The following is a 22,661-nucleotide window of genomic DNA, read 5'->3' as shown; positions in this document are numbered from 1 at the left end:
ACGTCCATATAAGAATGTTTAAATAATATAAAAATCTAATTCAAAATTTATTTTGGTGCATGAAACAATATGTTTTGTAAACTTATCAATTTCCTGTAGCTTTGTGGAAAAATATAGCAGAAATTGTCCCTAATCTACTTGGCAAATGCAACCCCAATCGCATTCCGGGTGGCTTCAAGGAAAAATGGAAGAAATCCACGACACCTAGTTCTGTTTATAAATAGCAGCATCAGCACAATCAACAACTACAACCCGATCTCTAGCAACATCAACATGGATTACGACTGTTCCCACCCCCCCTACTACGACGAACCCAAATGTTGGCAGGAATTACAAGAAATGAAAAACAAAGCACCCATGCCATGGATCGGGATCTATGTTGCAGTGGCATCTCTAGTCTGCTCCCTAGCAATGGCTGGTGATGCCTTCCACGGGTTCCGCCACAAAAAACTGTGGTTTCCATGCAAAATTTTCACTCTCAATGCGGCTTCTCTGACAATATTAGCCGTGGCAATGAAGCTGGCTGTGGATATAAGTACCAACATTCCAGGCAAAAAGGATCAGCTGGCAAAACTTAGCAGCACAGCCTTCATGTGTACAGCAATAGGTAATTTTATGCCATCTTTAGGTAAAATGGATGACAAAGAAATTCTAATGAACGTGATAGCCTTGGCTATTCTCGTAATTACCATTCTTGGGAATGTCTGCATCCAATTAGGCACTGGTCTATTATATAGTTTTCTTATGATTGAACATATTGCAGTTATGTTTTTGATGTTTGTTTTGCTTGTAATATTGAGTTTCTCAGCTCTGACGGTTTCAACCACTAAAAAACATTTACAATTGAAGTATAGTGATTTACATCAAAGTACTTCAGGCGAAGTAGAGTTGGAGGATATTGGAATGGTAACTGTCCAAAAATTGAGAGATTATGTGAAAAAATATTGGATGATGGCAGAAACAGGTAGTCCTCAATTTGTGATAGCTCGTTCTGTGACCTGCTCTGCTTCAGGGGCAATATGTTCTCTCACTACTATCATTTTAGCAGAAGCGGAACTCAGGACCTATCTGTGGTTTACGTACACAAATTTAGCCGATTTCTTCATTCTCAATTGGAATAACAGTTCGGATTATCAGTGGTCAATCTTGTTCGTTCTTGTGATTCAGACTATCGGGGTGGGAGTAGGTACAATTGCCCCAGTTTTTAGATGGTTTATTGTCATAAAATCGAAGTGCTCAGTAAGAAGAGGCAAGAGCTACAAAACAGAGTGGAAAACAGAGGATTACTGGACCCGAAGGCTGGTAGGTTGGAGAGACAGCCCCTTGGCTTTATGCTTCCGGAGCAAAAAATTCAGAAAATTTGTTCACAACACGAAGAATCGAATTCTCAACTTCTGTATTGGAGTTCAGATTGTGATTGTCACAGCTAGCAAATCACTTTTGCTCATCTCCAGTTTCTTACCAAGCTTGTTGTTTTCATGTTTCAGCTACTGCAAGGTCTTAAAGAGGAAGATCCTGTCTAAATCTAATGCATCAAGCAATCACACAGGATCAGAATCGGAACCCGAACCTGGTACACAACTGGTCGATCATAGCGATTTTGTCCTGTATCTCGACGGTGAGGAGGAAATACCCCTACATATCATGAAGACCATCAACAATGCTGCAGATAATTTGATTCAGATAGGCAAAAAGAAACCGCCTAAATTTCTTAAAGAGCTTTTAGGAAAATCTACGGGTTTCAAGGGGGTGGCGAATTTTGACAGCAACCAAATTCCATCTCTGCTTTCTGAAGAACCTCCTAACTGTTGGACTTTGCCTTTGGTTACACTAACAAGCATCGCCATGGCACTTCCCAACATTGAAAATCAGAAGATGGAGCGGTTGCAAAGCAACGTGAATGAAAGCCTCTTGTATGTCAGACAAGTAGAAAAAATCCTTGATTCCGAAGCTGACTTGGTAAACATCAGAAATGCAGCAAAGAGTGTGTGGTCAGAAGTTGATCTCTCCGGCAAGTGGCTAGATGAAGATCTCCGAAAAATCGCTCTTGAAGGAAAAACCTCAGAGGAGACTCTCGAGAGACTTGCTGGCATGGCTGAAAGTATTGTCAAGGAATTCAGGGCAAATATGAATGGAAATCTGAAGGTTATTGCTGCTAATTCAATGTACAGAATCAGCAAAACCGTGCTGCTGAATCATGAAAGGAGCAACAATCAAACTGACGAGAGACTGTTCGAGCAATTATCTGTTATGATTGCGGATATATTGGGTGCTTGCCTCACTAACTTACCGCGTGTCATAACTATGAAATGCTTTTGCAGTGCCATAGAAGAGAGGGAGAAGAGTGTCCAGCGTGCTGCTCAACTTCTTGGTGAAACTGAAGAGACTCTCGAAATCCTTCAACAGCGTGAAATTCCTAGACTGAATCCTATTCAAGCGGCTAATATCAATGAGTGGCGTGTTTCAATGAAGAAATAGATCCCTTGGCTTTTACTTCTTCATCCAACAATGGTGCATCTTCTTCTGGTTTCAGTATGTTGGGCATATAGCTATTGAGTATAAAGAAGGCCTGCTTGATAATGCTATCACTGTAGGGTATGTACTCATCTGTGAGTTTTCTATATTTAAGTATTGTATGAAGGCAGATTTGTTTTTAAAAATATCACTGTAGGGTATGTACTCATCTGTGATAATTTGAAGTTTTAATCCTATGCATGTTCAGTTACTGTCTTCAGTTTGTTAAATCTTAAAGTATTATTTTGTGACAATTGAATCCAATTCAATGAACCTAAATATTTTCAGTGAAAAGGTGAATTGAAGCTTGGAGAGAGAGAGAGAGAGAAGGGGGGAGGGGGGAAGAAAAGAGACAGATTTCATTACATGTCACGACCTTTATTTAAAGGTCTATATATATATATATATATATATATATATATATATGTACATATGTATATATTATTTCTGTAGGTAAGTAAGTTCAAAATTAATAAACAATTATGGTGACTCACAGTCAATGGGTTTGTATCTTATTATATATAAAAAGCTGACTGTGACAAAACTAGAGCATCAATGGTCACCCTCAGTGTCACTCCTTAGAGAGTAGATTGCATCTCGTGACATTTGACTAAGAAGTAAGAGACGTGTAGTAAAATATTTAGATAGATCAATAATAGAAAACATACAACAAAATTATTAGCATAGAGAATTTATTTATTTATTTTTAGCAAGTGAAATATTAATTGGCCGGTGATATTATACCATCAACATTGTTCAAATATTAAAGTATTTTATTAATAAATACTTTATGATATAAATATGTAGGATCAAATTAGGGGTGATAAAATGAGTTAGAAACCATCAATCCGTCTATATTTATTCGTTTTTTAATGGTTTTGGGTGAATTATACTTAAGATGGGTCAAAAATTGGTTGAATAATTTTTAACCACTTAATTTGAAGGTCAACATGATTGAATATGGATAATATTCAACCTATATTTCATCCAACACATAATAGACACACAACACACATCTATTCTATATTGTAATCAACTCGTTTCTCTCTCTAAAATTCACTTACTCGCGATTAGGGCTACAAGTTGGGTTGTCCCAACCCAACCTCAACCCGAAATTGGGTTGGGTTGGGCCAGCTCGAATATTTTGGGCTGGTTTCATGGGTCAATTTTTTTTTTTTTTTTTTTTTTTTTTTTTCAAATATGCAAATTACATTTTTTTTTTTTTTTTTAGTTATTTTTTTTTTATGTTGGTAAACATAAAAAATTTAAGAAAATTTTATTTTTAAAATATCAATATTTTGGACAGGTTGGGGTTGGGCCGGTCATAATATTATGGGCTAGTTTCATGGGTCAAATTTTTATTTTTTTTTCTCAAATATGCAAATTACATTTTATTTTTCCATTTTTGTAAACATCAAAATTTTTAAGAAAATTTTATTTTTAAAACATCAATATTTTGGACGGTCGGTCAGGTTTCACAAGTTATTATTATTATTATTACAAATGTACAAATTACATTTTCCTTTCCAAGTTTGTAAACATCAAAATTTTTAAGAAAAAGTGTGATATATTGGGTGCTTGCCTCACTAACTTACCGCGGGTCATAACTATGAAATGCTTTCGCAGTGCCATATAAAAGAGGGAGAAGAGTGTCCAGCGTGCTGCTCAACTTCTTGGTGAAACTGAAGAGACTCTTGAAATCCTTCAACGGCGTGAAATTCCTAGTCTGAATCCTATTCAAGCGGCTAATATCAATGAGTGGCGTGCTTCAATGAAGAAATAGATCCCTTGCCTTTTACTTCTTAATTCATCCAACAATGGTGCATCTTCTTCTGGTTTCAGTATGTTGCATATTGCTATTGAGTATAAATAAGGCCTGCTTGATAATGCTATCACTGTAGGGTATGTACTCATCTGTGAGTATTCTATTTTTAGGTATTGTATGAAGCTAGTAGATTTGTTTTTGATAAATGGTGTTGGAATTTCATTAAAAATATAGCAATAGATTACAAAGATAGAGAGGGCATTCCCTCCTAGAATTGGCTAATGAGCAGGTAGATTTGTTGTATTCATACACAGCACAAAAAAACCTGTTAATTAGCTTGAGATTCTCGGCTTTTGATGTTCATATTTTTCAAAATTACAATGAATTATGGTATGATCATGCACTGTGCTTCTGGTATTTTTATCTAGGTGCGACTGTGCGAAACTAGTGGTACTACATAATATGTAGGCTAGGACCAGCTTGTGTTTTGTATGTGGGGGTCACATGACCATTTTTTTAGCATCTAAAAGTAGGGCTATGAAGAGGAAAGGCCAGAAAAATTAGCTTCGATTTTTAGTTTATGACCAAGCTAGTGTACCCTCAAAGCACTCGACAAGCAAAAACAAATTTGTGAGATGGAAGACCCACTAGCTTGTGGATGATTATTGGACCGTATGGACAGTCGAAAGGTTAAACTGATCGACACATTTTCAAAAAGAATTTTGACGAATTTGTTTTAACGGAATTTTTTTTTTTTTTTTTATTTTCAATCGAAATTGGGCCAACAGTTAATGCCAGTGACATACACTTCAGTTTTATGATATATCTCCAATAAATTGATGAAATCATATCCCTTGTTTTCTCTCGCTATTTTCTCAATCATATTTAATCATTGTTTTTATTTTATTTTTCTACTAAATTAATTTAGAATAAATCATCACAATCTGATTATCTTAAAGTTAATTTGGAATTTAAGAAATCTGTTCATAAACTTATTTTACACAAGTCTCTTGGGTACGACACTGTTACAAGTAAACCTTATCTGCTAAAATTTATGCACTTGCGAGTGGTCCATATAAATCTCACCAATTAAAAAAAAAAAAAAAATTGAAATCAACCTTACAAGATATAGAGAAAATGAAATTGCATTAGCTATTATTTCACCAAAAGAAATCGGATTAGAACCATTCAATCAGCTAAAGAATTTTTCGGAATTAATTATTTATTGTGTATGCGACCAAAACAATCAATTCATATATAGTAGGTTCGAATAATTCAAACGAAATGAAAATAATTTTTTTTTTTTTGCTTAATTTTGAGAAGTTAAAATAATTAGATGACGATAATTTGAGAAAATACTGTTTTAATTTGACACTCTTTCTAAAACATGATGTGTCTTATTATATTAGTGATTTAAATTTATTTTCACTAAAAAAAAAAATATATATTTCAAATAGAAACAAATACTCTAATTGAAACATTAAATTACGTAAATTGACTACATTCTATTTCAACGCATAAGCTATCGCTGCAAAAAAAGTTTATAAAAAATTAAAAATGATGAAATTGTACATAAGATCAACTATATCACCAAAAAAAAAAAAAAAAAGACTAGTGATTTAATTTATTGTAAAAAATTCAACAGTTAACTCGATTGCAAAAATTATTCATTAGTAACTGCGTATCTCAAAAGAGAAGAAAGACAATTTTTAAATAAAAATTGTTAATTATTATTTAATATTAATATATAAAACCATCGAAAGCTACGTTTTCAAATTTCCCCCTTTAAGACATCAAGATATATCGAGTGGTCCTTAAATTAGAAGAGGGCTGGTTCAATGAAATTTAAAAAGGCATTTAAAGTCTTGGTCCGCTAGTAGTCCAAATGAACATTAGAAAGGCGTTTAAAGTCTTGGTCCACTAGTACTACAAAGTCCAAATGAACATTAGAAAGGCATCTAAAGTCTTCATCCACTAGTAGTCCAAATGCTTCGAGGAAACCTCAAAAGTCACAAGACCAAAACGCAGCACCAAAAAATTCTTAAAAAAATGATTCATTTTATATTTTTTTTTCAACAAAAAATATAAATATATATATAGATATATAGACTTTATATTCGTTAGCTACTGTGCCATAATTCCATGGTTAGGAGAGAGTATGGCTAGTTCATAAATCACACAATATCCATTACTGAATGTTGCGTACAGTTGCTGTAATACCTTACTCATATTAGCATATATACTAGTTGAAACTGTGACGGTATTCAAAAGTAAGACAAATTGAAGAGCAATTGAAACAGAGTTAGGTCCGAGTAAATGACTAGCTAGTTCAATGAAAATTCCAAAAGCCACAATTCCACATCTCTCTGACTTGTGAGCATGCCATGCTCCCCATTCTCCACAGCGTCGTGGAAAAATAGTGGAAAAGTAGCCGGGCATGCCTTTGATAGTCGTCCGAAACTTCACATTCGGAAAAAAAAAAAAAAAAAAAAAAAAAACCTCTAATGCTATGTTTGGGAGCATTGAATCAACGGCTTGAAAGAAATCTAGTTAATCCATTGAACTAAATTTTCTGCAATCCTAAATCCAAAGCAATAATTGGATACTCCCAAAGAATATTCAACAAGAAAGCTTTTCCAACTTATAAATAGCAGTGTCAACAGAATCAACAAGGAAGCTTCTCAGAAAGAGGAACATGATGAACAACCTGCCTTACTCCTACGTTATGGTGGACCGTTTGGAGCAATTGCAGGACTCGAAAAACAAAGCACACATGCCAATGTGATTTTTGTATGCATTACCATGACTTATCATCCTTTTTCTTTTTTCTTTTTTCTTTTTTCTTTTCTCTTTTTTTTTTTTTTTTTTTTTTTCCTTTTTATTTTTTTTATTTTTTTATTTAAAGTTGGCAAGCATCTAGAAAGTATTTTTTTCTTCCCTATCAACACAAACTTTTAAGAAGACAAGGGTTCCTCTTTGATTTCTCATTTGTTGAGTGTGAAATGCTCACATTCCCAATAGCTTTGTGGAAAAATATAGCAGAAATCGTTCATACCTTTAATATTCCTTCTCTGAACCTTCACAATTAAAAACTCGAATTGACTTGACAAATGCAACAGCAATCGCATTCCGGGTGGCTTCAAGGAAAAATGGTAGATACCGTTAATCCACGACACTTTGTTCTGTTTATAAATAGCAGTATCAGCACAATCAACAACTACAACCCGATCTCTAGCAACATCAACATGGATCACAACTGTTCGGCCCCCGGCTCCTACTCCGACTACCTCAAATGTTGGCAGGAATTACAAGAAATGAAAAACAAAGCACCCATGCCATGGATCGGGATCTATGTTGCAGTAGCAACTCTAGTCTGCTCCCTAGCAATGGCTGCTGATGCCTTCCATGGGTTCCGCCACAAAAAACTGTGGTTTCCATGCAAATTTTTCACTTTCAATGCCGCTTCTCTGACAATATTAGCCGTGGCAATGAAGCTGGCTGTGGATCTAAGTACCAACTGTTGGGATTTATATGCCCTGGCATAGCAAATTCCTATCTGGATTGTATTGACATATGTTCCTGACATATCTGAAATATTTATGATTTATATAATTGGTGAATTCAATGTATTATGTTTCAATTCACTATGAAATTGATAGTGTCCAGTTAATTACAAGAAATATTTATATATATATATGTGATGACATTCAATGCATGATATATAAATAGTAATTATAAATTGTTCATAGTCGGTAATTATGGATGGACTCATAATTAATTAAGACTTGAACTGGATCCGCGTTAGGTTGAGATATATTGCGAGAGCCGTCGTATGCAATTACTCCCTATCACCGTCATGGCATTTGACTCTTAAGCATGAGAAAAGTATAGACTCTTTTATTAATTAATAATTACTTTGATTTGTTCGGCGGATTTTTCGGGATCCTTAGACCGACACTTTGGGTAGTTATGTAATTAATAGTTAGAGGGTTATATTTTCAATATTTGCATCATTGCTACTTGTATTTATTTTATATTGATTATGGTTGATCACAAAGTAAATTCGAAGGCCTTCGTGTGTTTTTAGACAAAATGATTTATTATATATTTATTTAAATTATTATTTTTGTCAAACAAATGTTTTATTGTGATCGAGCCAGAAATAATCAAAGGTACCAAAATAAATATATTAATTAAGTAGTCGGATTGATGGCTATATTTATCCGATAACTAATTATGCATAGAGGGGTCAAAGTGCAATATTGACTTAGAGGTTATTTATTATTTAATTGGAGTTCAATTAATTTCTTTTAGTGGAGTAGAAATTAATTTATGAATTAATTGAATTGGGTCCATGGACCGGGCCAATTATTAATTCATTGTAGCCAATAAAATAATAGGCCCAATGGATTCTCACTCATAGCCCAACTTGATATTGGAATCGTATTAGATTTGAGACATATGAATTAGAGATGGAGAAGGATTTGTTGTTTCCTTTTCTTTATTTTTATGTTGCCTATAAATATACATGGTCTATGTATATTTTAGGTGGTGATTTTTATGAGAAGGAAAAAGGAATAAATTTTCTCTCTCTAGAAAATTAGGGTTTATGTTCTCATCTAATGGAGGCTCCCACAAGCCTAGTTTTCCAAGGTCATTCATGGAGGCATATGAGTGATTCCTAAAGGCAAAACAATTACCAAGAAGATGGAGATCCAAGGAGAATGCATCTAGCAAAAGGGATCTACAATAAGTGAGAACATTCACTTTAGAGGAGAGATCTGAGGTTTACTCAAACCTTGATGTAAGTATTCAATCTTTTAGTTGAATAATACATCATATTTTATTTTATTTTTTGCATAAAACTTGTCTCTATGTGATGAATCAAGATCTATGAATTTAAATCCCTCGAAAAGTTTTTAAAACTAGCACGTTTCCCAACAGTGGTATCAGAGCATGGTTTGATTCATTATTAGAGATCATGATTTTATGAAAATCATCATTCATGGATCCAAAATTATATTCATATATATTTTTATTGATGTATGTTGATGTATGATTTAATATGTTGATATATATTGATACATGATGATGTATGAATAATTGTGAATGAATGATGATGTATGGTTGGGCCATGGATGAAGCTTATAGGAATATTACATGTAATTTTATCTTTGGATGAATGTAATTAAGGCTTTGATTTAGCCGTTTGAAAGTTCAATGATGTAATTTATTTTTCCCATTGTATTTCAAGTTGTAAATATTTTTAAAGCCATGTAATATTCATCAAAGGATGCTATGAAGCTTCAAGAAGGTCCAAGAGGGTTAAATTAGGCTTCAGAAATTTTCTGGGATTTTTTAGCAATTTTTCGGAATTTTTCTGGAATTTTTTAAGGCCTAATTTAATTTCTGGAAATTTTTATTAATTTTTCTGGATTTTTCGGCGTTTTTCCGGTGGCCGGAGCATCACCGGCGGCGAGAAGAGACGTCGGAGGAGGCTAGAATCAGGTGTGGCAGCGGTGGGGTGAGCCTGGCGCGTGAGGAACACGCGCCAGGAGGTGACATATGCTGGCGCGTGCATTGCACGCGCCAGCCAAGTGTGTATGGCCTCCACGCGCGTGCAGGCGCGTGGAGGCGCGTCCCACGCGCCCCACGCGCTTGTCAGCGCGTGGGGGCGCGTCCCACGCGCCCCAGGCGCGTGCCAGCGCGTGGGGGCGCGTGGCTTCACCTGCAGCATGCCCCAGGCGCGTGTGAGCGCGTGTGGGGCCCTCCAGTCGCGTTCCAAGCAGTGTTTTGCTTCTCCTAGCGCGTATCAACCTCCTGCGGGTGTTTGCAAGCTGATGGAAGATCCTCGCGCAATACTTAGAGTAATTAAATGTTAAAAGCTGAATCCATTGGTCATTTAATTTGCTTTATCTGTCATTTATTGTTGTATGTGATGCATGAAATAATTAATTGCTAATTATTATTGTTCATGCATTGGATCCATGATATTTATTTAAATGGCTTGATTTATATTAATTAAATTATGAAAATTAATTGGATTAGATTACTAATTAATTTGAGGGCACTTATTAGGAAACGAAAAATTATTTTTGTAAATTATTTTTAAAGTGTGCTTCAAATTAAATATTAGTGAATCGTTTAAAGTCCAAATATTTTCTAAATTTAATGGGATTAAAATCAAGACGTTTTGCATGCATTATATCATGTAAATGAATAAAATGAAAACCCTAATTATGAATGATTAAAAAATTGAGTGGGAGCGGGGATTTTTATACATTGCCCCATGGCCTTTGTTATTAACACCATTGTAATTAGATCTTCAAAAATAAGGCCCCACGCATGATTTGAAGAGTCTTAATATTACAAGAATGGTTGTCTCATGAAAATACAAATATTAAATGTTCATTGTAATTAGATCTTTAAAAATAAGGCCCTACGCATGATTTAAAGAGTCTAGATTATAATGACAACATATTTAATGTTTAATTTTTCGTTAGAGTTTTAATAACGTTATACACTCAATCTAAAATCAATAGTGTTAGCTTCCCAACGAAGTGGTCTATACTAGGTGATTTTAGAAAGGTTAAATTAAATCGGGAATCATTTCATATGATAGACAAGGCATTGTCTTAAGAGATATGGAAATGATGGGATTTGCCCGCCAATAGTAATAATGAACTTCGCCAACCGAATAAGTTATTGGCGTATTGGTTATTCGATTTTTCATGCAGTGGTTAAGGGACCCACATATTATTATTTTAATGGAAGTGCTCGCTTAATAGCAAATGAATCTCAATAATAGTAATAATGAACTCCTCCAACAGGATAAGTTATTGACATATTGATTAGTTGATTTATTATGCTACAGAGTTGAGGGACCCGCATTAATTAAAAGGGATTGTTCACCAATAATGATAATGATCTCTTGTTCGATTGAGATTTATTGTATTATGTGGTTAACAAGCTCATTTTAATTTTAAATATGCATGACATTATTAATAATTCACCTTGCATATTGTATGAATGCATTTATATTCAGATTAATTATGTCTAATCCAGTTTATCTACTTGCTTACATATTCTATGATATTGGACCTTATTTATAATGACTGGAAAATGAACTTAGATATTTTATTCACAACGTAAGGGTACAAAATGTGTTTATTACTCCTATACCTATCTCTTTTACTTTAAGATACCCAAGAGAACATTAATGCTTTGAATAAGTGAAATAAGGCAAATGAGATGACTTGGTGCAATATTCTAGAGTTTACCTCGAATACGCTCTAAAGCTAACATTTACATTATTTTATTTTCTTCAAGCATCATGTTAAAATTTTAATAAGATGTTTTGGTGAGATTAGATAGAGAGTATGCCAAAGTACTATGTCAGACTTGAATAGCATCAAGATAGCCTAAGGAACTCCAGTATGAAATCGAATTTTGAAAAATGATTGTTTATTATTTAAAAATTAGCTGGAGATCAATAAGGCTGACTTGGGTGGTAAGTTTCAAGTTAACATGATTATTGGCTTGTTACCAAACTCGTTCGACTCTGTTAGAGTGAACTAAATAAGGAATCAGTTTGAGTTCACACTCGCTGATATTCTTATAGAATTGGTAACAGATGAAGGGATAATCAATAGTATGGGCGTTCCTATCAATCTAACCTAGTCTATACCATCTTCTTCTAGGCCCAAGTGGAAGGGCAAAGCAAAGAAGAAGGATGATAATAGGACTAGACTAGCACAAAACATGGGTATTCAAAAAGGTTAAAGGGAATAAGGCAGTGTATGTTGAGGGCGAAGAAAACTATTTCTTTTGTCGCTAACTAAAACACTAAAGGACGAACTGTTTAAGCAATGACGTGGCATAGGAAAATATATATTTAATCATTGAGCCATGTTACGTGGTTGTGTCTATTAATTCCTGATGGATAGATTCTGGAGCCACTAAACATGTTTTGCAATTTATTGTAAGGATTTCAGGATTCCAGAAGCCTCGATGATATGGAATATATTTGTACTTAACCTGATGTCAAGGTTGTAGCTAAGTCAGTGGGAGTATTACATCTGAAAATAGAGAGTATGAGAATATTAGTATTAGAGAACTATTTTTATGCACAGAAGTTAGACGCTATCTTATTCTTGTTTCACTTGTGGTTTATAAACACTGTGTTGTTATTTTGTAAAACTGGTTTTATAAAATTGAATAGATATGCGATTACTTCTGGTGTATTGAAAGATGGTTAATATACTATAATCACAAACTCTTAAGATTTGCAGGATGTAGAAACTAATGTTGCATCTTCTAGATTGAATGTTAAGAGAAAATTTGTTATTCCTGACTCATTGTATTTTTACTGTCTATTTTTGGGTTGTTATCAATCAAAATAAGATTCAAAGATTGGTCAAAGAAGGTTAATTACCTAGTGAGGCAGGGGAGCCTAAACCAAACTTGTGAACCCTGTTTTGAAGGATAGATAACTCTTAGGGCTTAATCAGCCAGATGAAATAGACATAAAGGACAATTGGAGTCGGTACACACTGACACGTGTGGTCTTATGAACATCCAAGCAAGATTACTCACGTTTTGGATAAGTTTATCTGATGCAACACAAGTCTTAAACTCTTGGTATTTTCTGAGAAGGTTAAGACTGATGTGGAACACATATTAGGTAAACTTGTCAAGACACTTCGATCGGATCGAGGATATGAGTATTTCTTGGGATAGTGCAAAGACTATATGGTCAATGAGGGTATGATGTACCAGTTTTCCGCAATTGACGCTAAATGTATTTAGGTGTCAAATAGGAATAACAGAATTCCACTTAACATGGGTAGATCTATGATCAGCTATGCTACATTATCTCTTTCATTTAAGAGTTTAGCGTTAATGACATCGATGCGCATTATGAACTGCATTCCATCTTAGTCTGTCTCAAGGATACCGTTGAGCTGTGTTTTTGACTAAATATTAGTTTGAATCATATGCACATATGGGGTAGTCTTGCACATGTGCGCTTGATATGGACAAGTAAGTTGGAAGCAGATCATAGACATGCTAGATTTGATAGCTACTCTAAATGTCACTAGGATGGATTATTTTATGATCTCAAAGATAAAAGTTAATTGTTTTGACTCACTGTTTATCTATAGGAGAATCATATTATGAATCACATACTTAGTAGCATAATGTTAGAGAATTTGGTATGAGTACCAGATGTACCACATGTGAACACACTTATTATAGAGATTGAGAATAATATATGAATTCCCTATTGATGCGTTAGCATCATCTATTACACAGATTCTTGCATCGGTACATTGATGTAGTGGGAGGATTATCATCCAATTCGACAGAATCATGTTTTTAGGTGAGACCATTATGGATATCCCTGTTAAACATGAGTTGGACCCAGTAAGCTACACAGAAGCGTGAACTGATGTGGATACAGATCGTTTTGGTGAGTTACTATGAAATCAGAGTTGGAATCGATGTATTCTAATAAATTCTGGGATCTTGTAGAACTTTCTAGTAGGGTGATTCCTATGGAAGGCAAGTTAATCTACAAAAAGATACCAGAAGATTTCTTAGTGAATAAATCATGAATGTGCAAGGGAATGTCATTATTTTTCTAATTATATATATATTGATGACATCCTACTCATTTAGAATGATGTGGAAGTTGTGTCATCAATAAAAAGGTAGTTGTTCAATTACTTTTAAATGAAGGATTTTTAAGATGTAAGCTATATTCCTAGGATCAAGCTTTTGTAAGATCAGGTTAAAAGGAAAATAGGCTTATCTTAATAATCCTACATTGATAAAGTTTTGACCAGGTTTGGTATGCATAACTCAAAGAATGAGTTCTTGCTTTATTGATATGGATCGCTCTCTCTAGTAAGTAGTTTTTCAAGACTAGCAGAGGAGATTGAGCAAATGGGACTGGAACAATATGTTTCGGCATATGAGAGTCTCATATATGCCATGGTCTATACCAAACAGGACATCCGCTACATAGTAGGGATAGTCAGTAGAGATCAGTCCAATACTGGACTTGACAACTGGTCTATTGTGAAAAATATCGTTAAGTACCTAAGGAGAACCAATGATATCATATTCATTTATGGATGTGATGATATGGTCCTAGTCAGGTATGCTAGTTCTGATTTTCAATCAGAAGTAGATACTATGAGGTTCATGACTCAGTGTATGTTCACTTAATGGAAGGGAGATCAGTTGGTAGATTGTTAAGCAGATTTCAACTGCTGACTCAAACCTGTAGGTGGAATATATTGCAGCCTTAAAGGCGGCAAAGGAAGCCTATTAGTTTGATCTCACTGATTTAGAGGTTGTGGAGCATACTAGCCTGCCTATCGAGCTATATTGTGACAATAATGCAGAAGTAGTCCAAACCAATGACCCAAGGTTCCATAGAGGAACAAGATACACTGAGAGGAAGTATCATGTTCGACATGATATTGTCCGACAAGAAAATGCACTTGTAGTTAAAACATTGCATTGGAACACAACTTTGTTGATCCATTATCAAAGGTGTCATTGATCAATAATTTTGAGCATCATCTGGATAACATTGGAGTTAGGTGCAATTTGAATTGGCTATGAGGGCAAGTGGGAGCTGTTGGGATTTATATGCCCTGGCATAGCAAATTCCTATCTGGATTGTATTGACATATGTTCCTGACATATCTGAAATATTTATGATTTATATAATTGGTGAATTCAATGTATTATGTTTCAATTCACTATGAAATTGATAGTGTCCAGTTAATTACAAGAAATATTTATATATATGTATGTGATGACAATCAATGCATGATATATAAATAGTAATTATAAATTGTTCATAGTCGGTAATTATGGATGGACTCATAATTAATTAAGACTTGAACTGGATCCGCGTTAGGTTGAGATATATTGCGAGAGCCGTCGTATGCAATTACTCCCTATCACCGTCATGGCATTTGACTCTTAAGCATGAGAAAAGTATAGACTCTTTTATTAATTAATAATTACTTTGATTTGTTTGGCGGATTTTTCGGGATCCTTAGACCGACACTTTGGGTAGTTATGTAATTAATAGTTAGAGGGTTATATTTTCAATATTTGCATCATTGCTACTTGTATTTATTTTGTATTGATTATGGTTGATCACAAAGTAAATTCGAAGGCCTTCGTGTGTTTTTAGACAAAATGATTTATTATATATTTATTTAAATTATTATTTTTGTCAAACAAATGTTTTATTGTGATCGAGCCAGAAATAATCAAAGGTACCAAAATAAATATATTAATTAAGTAGTCGGATTGATGGCTATATTTATCCGATAACTAATTATGCATAGAGGGGTCAAAGTGCAATATTGACTTAGAGGTTATTTATTATTTAATTGGAGTTCAATTAATTTCTTTTAGTGGAGTAGAAATTAATTTATGAATTAATTGAATTGGGTCCATGGACCGAGCCAATTATTAATTCATTGTAGCCAATAAAATAATAGGCCCAATGGATTCTCACTCATAGCCCAACTTGATATTGGAATCATATTAGATTTGAGACATATGAATTAGAGATGGAGAAGGATTTGTTGTTTCCTTTTCTTTATTTTTATGTTGCCTATAAATATACATGGTCTATGTATATTTTAGGTGGTGATTTTTATGAGAAGGAAAAAGGAATAAATTTTCTCTCTCTAGAAAATTAGGGTTTATGTTCTCATCTAATGGAGGCTCCCACAAGCCTAGTTTTCCAAGGTCATTCATGGAGGCATATGAGTGATTCCTAAAGGCAAAACAATTACCAAGAAGATGGAGATCCAAGGAGAATGCATCTAGCAAAAGGGATCTACAATAAGTGAGAACATTCACTTTAGAGGAGAGATCTGAGGTTTACTCAAACCTTGATGTAAGTATTCAATCTTTTAGTTGAATAATACATCATATTTTATTTTATTTTTTTGCATAAAACTTGTCTCTATGTGATGAATCAAGATCTATGAATTTAAATCCCTCGAAAAGTTTTTAAAACTAGCACGTTTCCCAACACCAACATGCCAGGCAAAATGGATCAGCTGGCAAAACTTAGCAGCACCGCCTTCATGTGTACAACAATAGGTAATTTTATGCCATCTTTAGGTAACATGGATGACAGAAATTCTAATGAAAGTGATAGCCTTGGTTATTCTCGTAATTACCACTCTTGGGACTGTCTGCATCCAATTAGACACTGGTCTATTTATATAGTTTTTTTACGATTGAACATATTGCAGTTATGTTTTTATGTTTGTTTTGCTTGTAATATTGAGTTTCTCAGCTCTGACAGTTTCAACCGCTAAAAAACATTTACAATTGAAGTATAGTGATTTACATCAAAGTACTTCAGGCGTAGTAGAGTTGGAGGATATTGGAATGGTAACTGTCCAAAAATTGAAAGATTATGTGAAAAAATATTGGATGATGGCAGAAACAGGTGGTCCTCAATTTGTGATGGCTCGTTCTGTGACATGCTCTGCTTCAGGGGCAATATGTTCTCTCACTACTCTCATTTTAGCAGAAGCGGAGCTCAGGACATACTTGACTTCCACAAATTATCCGGACAATTTCAATTCGGATTATAAGTTGTCAAACTTCTACGTTCTTGTGTTTCAGACTATCGGGGTGGGAGTAGGTACAATTAACCCAGTTTTTGGATGGTTCATTGCCATAACATTCAAGTGCTCAGTAAGAAGAGGCAAGAGCTACAAAACAGAGGATTACTGGACCCGAAGGCTGGTAGATTGGAGAGACAGCCCCTTGGCTTTACGCTTCCGGAGCAACAAATTCAGAAAAATTGTTCACTACACGAAGAATCGAATTCTGAACTTCGGTATTGGAATTCAGATTGTGATTGTCACAGCTAACAAATCACTTTTGCTCATCTCCAGTTTCTTTCCAAGCTTGTTGTTTTCATGTTTCAGCTACTGCAAGGTCTTAAAGAGGAAGATCCTGTCTAAATCTAATGTATCAGGCAATCACACACGATCAGAATCGGAACCCGAACCCGAACCCGGTACACAACTGGTCTATCCTAGCGATTTTGTTCTGTATCTTGACGGCGAGGAGCAAATGCCACTACATATCATGAAGAACATCAGCAATGCTACAGATCATTTGATTCAGATCGGCAAAAAGAAACCGCCTAAATTTCTTAAAGAAATTTTAGGAAAATCTACCGGTTTGGAGGGGGTAGCGGATTTTGACAGCAACCAAAGTTACCATATTCCATCTCTGGTTTCTGAAGAACCTCCTAACTGTTGGACTCTGCCTTTGGTTACACTAACAAGCATCGCCAGGGCACTTCCCAACATTGATGATCAGAAGATGGAGCAGTTGCAAAGCAACAAGAATGAAAGCCTCTTGTATGTCAGACAAGTAGAAAAAATCCTTGATTCCGAAGCTGACTTGGTAAACATCAGAAATGCAGCAGAGAGAGTGTGGTTAGGGGTTGATATCAAACGCAAGTGGCTAGATGAAGATCTCCGAAAATTCTCTCTTGAAACCTCAGAGGAGACTCTCAAGAGACTTGTTGGCATGGCTGAAGTATTGTCAATGAATTCAGGGAAAACAAGAATGAAAATCTGAAGGTTATTGCTGCTAATTCAATGTACAGAATCAGCCAATCAGTGTTGCGGAATCATGAAGGGAGCAACAATCAAACTGATGATGGACTGTTCAAGCAATTATCTGTTATGATTGCGGATATATTGGGTGCTTGCCTCACTAACTTACCGCGTGTCAAAATTATGAAATGCTTTTGCAGTGCCATAGAAAAGAGGGAGAACAGTGTCCAGCGTGCTGCTCAACTTCTTGGTGAAACTGAAGAGACTATCGAAATCCTTCAACAGCGTGAAATTCCTAGTCTGAATCCTATTCAAGCGGCTAATATCAATGAGTGGCGCGCTTCAATGAAGAAATAGATCCCTTGGCTTTTACTTCTTCATCCAACAATATATGGTGCATCTTCTTCTGGTTTCAGTATGTTGCATATAGCTATTGAGTATATACAAGGCCTGCTTGATAATGCTATCACTGTAGGGTATGTACTCATCTGTGAGTTTTCTATATTTAAGTATTGTATGAAGGTAGATTTGTTTTTAAAAACATCAGGATGAAATTAATTGTAAGTGAAGCTGATAATTTGAAGTTTTAATCCTATGCATGTTCAGTAACTGTCTTCAGTTTGTTAAATCTTACATTATTATTTTGTGACTATTGAAACCTAAATATTTTTCAGTGAAAAGGTGAAATTGAAGCATAGAGAGGGGGGGGAGGGGGGGGGGGGGGGGGGGGGGGGGGGGGGGGGGCAGATTTCATTACATGTCACCGAGGAACCTTTGGCATTTTTACATATAAATGCCTTAGTGGCCCATATTTACATATCCATTGAGTCAAAGTACCATAGTATCAAAAAAATATGTTTGACTAAATTGTTGAGGTGACATATGGATTTTTACTGTTTAAAAATTGTGTTACCTAAAATGCCCTTCCCCCTTTTTTCTGTGTTGCCTAAAATGCCCTTCTCCATGTTGCAATACATTTTACCTTTGGAGCCCTAACCTCACTGAATTCTCTCATTCATGCAAGAGTCAGCCCTCTCTCTCTCTGCCCTAACCCTTACTGAAATCTCATTCATGAAGCTCAAGAGCCCTCTCTCTCTCTCTGATGACCGATTCTATTTGGTGTGAAATGAAGCCAGACCTAGGTTGTATCTCTCTCTCCTTCACAATTTAATTCAAGGACGAATCTAGGGTTTGAGATAATTTTTCATGTATTTTTCTGTCTATAATCTGTGATTTTGGTATGGGTTTTTAATTTTTTTCTTTTGCTTTTCCATCGATTTTGCACATTCAATCCAAGATTTCATATTTAATTTTTTTCTTTTGGTTTTCCATCTAACCCTAACATTCCATTCGTGCAGAGCCCTCACCCACATAGTTTACTCTTGTTGCTGTTCTTCTTCTTGGTGGTGTAACGACCTAAAACTAAATACCAATTATAAAAAAATTAAAAATTCAACATGACCTCTGCTAAAAAGGGTCCTACAACAACCTATTTAAATACAAAAAGATATGCAATGGCCTCTCATGGACCTTTAGGACTTATCCAACTTGTCCCAACACATAATACAAATAACACATTCCAACATCCCTTTCATTCATTCATTATACCTCAACATAGTTTATCTCATGGTGGAACATCCACCAACCATTTAATCCAATTATCGTAATTACAGTCCCAAAAATATATGGTTAAGATCTAAAGTCCATGTCTTACAACGTTTAGACAACTTATACTAAAGTTACAGTTCATAAATATAATTACAATAACAAGAATTCACAAATCTCTATACCGAATATAACAAACTAAGGTTTTACAAACAAATATGGGACTTAATAAAACAATAGCAAAATGGTCTTCTAATCAAAATTAGGCCTGTGGTGGAACGTCATCCGCCACTTCTGTGATGACCCTGGTTTTTAGGCCAGCGTGTCCTGTGATGAACAGAAGATTGACCCGATAACGGATTCAATATGCGGAAGCAAACATAGAAAACAAGACTCTAAGAAGTCAAAGTGACCTTCCATGAGGTCGTGGAACTCAATGAGAATTGATGCGGAAGCAAAAGATCAAAAATATGACAAATAAGCCCCCAGGGCAAAATAATCATTTTTAAAAGTATGAATTTCGGTGCCACCGAGCACACCACTGGAAATACAACGAAAAACTAACCAAGATGGACTCAAGATTCACATGATTCGGGGTCCGGTTGAAGAAAATATGAAACTCCAAAGTTTCATAAAATCAAACTTCTGGGTTTTTAAAATAAGTGCGGCAATGGTACTTTACAAGGGGTAAACTGGTCTTTTTAGATAAAACTAGATGCAACTGAGAATACCATTAGATAAACAAGGAAAAACTAATAAATTTAGACTCAAGAATCTCTTGATTCGAAGTCCGAATGAAAAAGATATGAAACATCTAAGTTACAAAAAACTAGACTTTTGGGTTTCAAATCAATGCGGCAAGGGTACTTGGTAAGGGGTAAAATGGTCCTTTCAGAGAGAATTGAATGTAACTGTACATACCGTTGGATAGACAAGCAAAAGTTAATAAACTTAGACTCAAAAATTACTTGATTTGGAATCCGGATGATGAAGATATGAAACCTCAAAGTTTAAAAAAAAAATCAACTTATTTTTTGGGTAAGAAATCTGGGCAGAAATAGTGTTTTTACAGTAAGTAACATTTGATTTTTTTCCCAGAACTGAGGCTGAGAACGGACCCTTAAACGAGTTTTTCTGGAAAAACATGAAGAAGAAACCCCCCCTTAAAATCATGTTTTCTACCCGACATCGCGGAAGAAACCAAAAAAAAAAATGATGTAAAGTCCCTAAAATGCCCCTTGAACAACATAGGTCAAGATGGACCCAAAAAGCTGCTACATGAATTTTTTTTCAGAATCTGCCCACAATTGAGAGCGAAAACGGGCTACCAAACAAATTTTTCTGGAAAAACACGAAAAAGAAACCCCCCCCCCCCCCTAAAATCGAGTTTTCTACCCGATCTCGCGAGAGAAAATGAAAAAATAACTCACTATAAGATGCCCAAAATGCCCCTCCAAGAAATCTGATCATGAGGGTCCAAAAAGCTGCTAAATGAAAACTGGAAGCTGAACTTTACGATGGATTTCCAGCCCAAGACAAAATTTTCTAGAAAAACACGAAGAAGAAACCCCTCCCTAAAATCACATTTTCTAAGCGACCATGTGAAGACCGGAATTTATTTCCCGAAGGAAAACCCCAAAGTGCCCCTAAACCAGATTATGCAATAAAGGTGCAAAATGAATCCCTAGGAGGCTCAAATTGCCAAAGAAGAGGTTTTACCTGGAAACGACCATGCACACAAATGTAACTTATCTATATGGACGTGCTATAATGGTCCATGGCTTAAAAATACCATCGATGCAAAATTCGACCCCTCAACGACCAAAAAGGCAAAAATGGACTTGAAATGGGAAAAATGAAAACCAAAATTTGGAAATGGTTTCAAATGATCGTTTGGCCCTTGGCCACACTTCAAACATGATTTATGAGACCCTATGAAAGAATGAAAATGGAATTCCCACACCCGATGCAACTATGGTGAGACAATGACTTGGCATTTTTCAATATTTTCATAATATTTTATAAAGTTAAAACATACATAGAATTCAATATACATGTCAATGGCCTCCGGCCTCATCTCATACATATTAAATACATTGTAAAGAGTGTACTTAGGTACAAATTACATACATGGAATCAAAATAAACATAAACAAACATGATATGCTAACATGTGCATATTCAATGTCATCAAAAATACTTCAAGACTTCTTGCATGTCTAAAAGTGTCGTGTATCCCACAACAAAACTTCTTTACCTGCAAAACACCCAGTAACTTCGGGGTGAATAAACAAGACTAACAAGTTTATTCGTAGGGGATGAGCATGCATCGACTTGATTTCTTTAGAAATTTTTAGGACTAACATGATATAGTTCAAAAGGGATCATGCCACCTAACGTCTATGTCAAAGATTAGACTCAGGGATCATCATAAGCTACCATAGAGTATAAGCAACAAGAATCATGATATATATATATATATATATATATATATATATATATATATATATATATATATATATATATAAAACAAGTTAAAGTTGGGATAATCTAAGAACATGACAAGAAGGTTACTTGAACATAGATTAACATGAATTGCATTATCAATACAATTAAGCAAGGCTTGGAATAATTCTATACAACACGAAAAAAGGATACTAGAACATAGATTAACATGAATTGCATTATCAATACAATTAACATGATTGGAACATTCCAATTAACACGAAAGGGTTAATACACGAAATCAAGAACATGGCATAATATCTATACTATTAGACAAAGTTAGAACCATTCAAATAACACGAAAAGAGTTACACATGACATCAAAGATAATGCATAATATCTACGCAATTAAAAAAGATGGGATATTCCATAAAACAAGAAAAGGAAGATACATGGAGTCAGGAGCAAGGCATAATATCTATGCATTCAAACATGGGTAGAATCTACCACATAACACGAAAAGAGTTTTAAATCTTCAAGGAATACAACACTTAGAATTTAAGGAGTTAAATCACGAATGAAACATAAAATCTATGCAATGAGACAAGATTGGTGCATTTCACATACACGACAAGTTTAAATTTTCAAGGAATAGCAACTTGAAATTTAAAGAGTGAAATCAACCAATGTGGAAACTTGGATATT

At 34.9% G+C, this 22,661-nt stretch overlaps 2 protein-coding genes across 2 annotated transcripts; both read left to right on the top strand.

The window, feature by feature from the left end:
* Positions 1 to 411: 411 nt before the first annotated feature.
* LOC132305394 (uncharacterized) lies at positions 412 to 2,478 on the top strand. The gene has a single exon (XM_059803037.1). It carries the CDS (start codon positions 412 to 414, stop codon positions 2,476 to 2,478), a length of 2,067 nt encoding a protein of 688 aa, XP_059659020.1.
* Positions 2,479 to 16,371: 13,893 nt separating this feature from the next.
* LOC132305393 (uncharacterized) lies at positions 16,372 to 18,264 on the top strand. Its single transcript, XM_059803036.1, has 3 exons — positions 16,372 to 16,516; positions 16,623 to 17,887; positions 17,932 to 18,264. Exons 1-3 carry the CDS (start codon positions 16,372 to 16,374, stop codon positions 18,262 to 18,264), a joined length of 1,743 nt encoding a protein of 580 aa, XP_059659019.1.
* Positions 18,265 to 22,661: the final 4,397 nt, after the last annotated feature.

Source organism: Cornus florida, unplaced genomic scaffold (assembly GCF_030987335.1).
Source record: "Cornus florida cultivar Cherokee Brave unplaced genomic scaffold, ASM3098733v1 CherokeeBrave_3.0.0_Hap2_Chr04, whole genome shotgun sequence".
Taxonomy (NCBI): domain Eukaryota; kingdom Viridiplantae; phylum Streptophyta; class Magnoliopsida; order Cornales; family Cornaceae; genus Cornus; species Cornus florida.
The sequence above is the reverse complement of the archived record's forward strand: the minus strand, read 5'-3'. Positions and strand labels throughout refer to the sequence as shown.

What these genes read in the sequence shown, in the direction of transcription:
- LOC132305394 (XM_059803037.1), top strand. Translation starts at nt 412, where the DNA reads ATGGCTGGTGATGCCTTCCACGGGTTCCGCCACAAAAAACTGTGGTTT.
- LOC132305393 (XM_059803036.1), top strand. Translation starts at nt 16,372, where the DNA reads ATGGATCAGCTGGCAAAACTTAGCAGCACCGCCTTCATGTGTACAACA. An exon ending in TAATTACCACTCTTGGGACT is followed by an intron (nt 16,517 to 16,622) that starts GTCTGCATCCAA and finishes TGAGTTTCTCAG; the next exon opens with CTCTGACAGTTTCAACCGCT. An exon ending in GACTTGTTGGCATGGCTGAA is followed by an intron (nt 17,888 to 17,931) that starts GTATTGTCAATG and finishes GAAAATCTGAAG; the next exon opens with GTTATTGCTGCTAATTCAAT.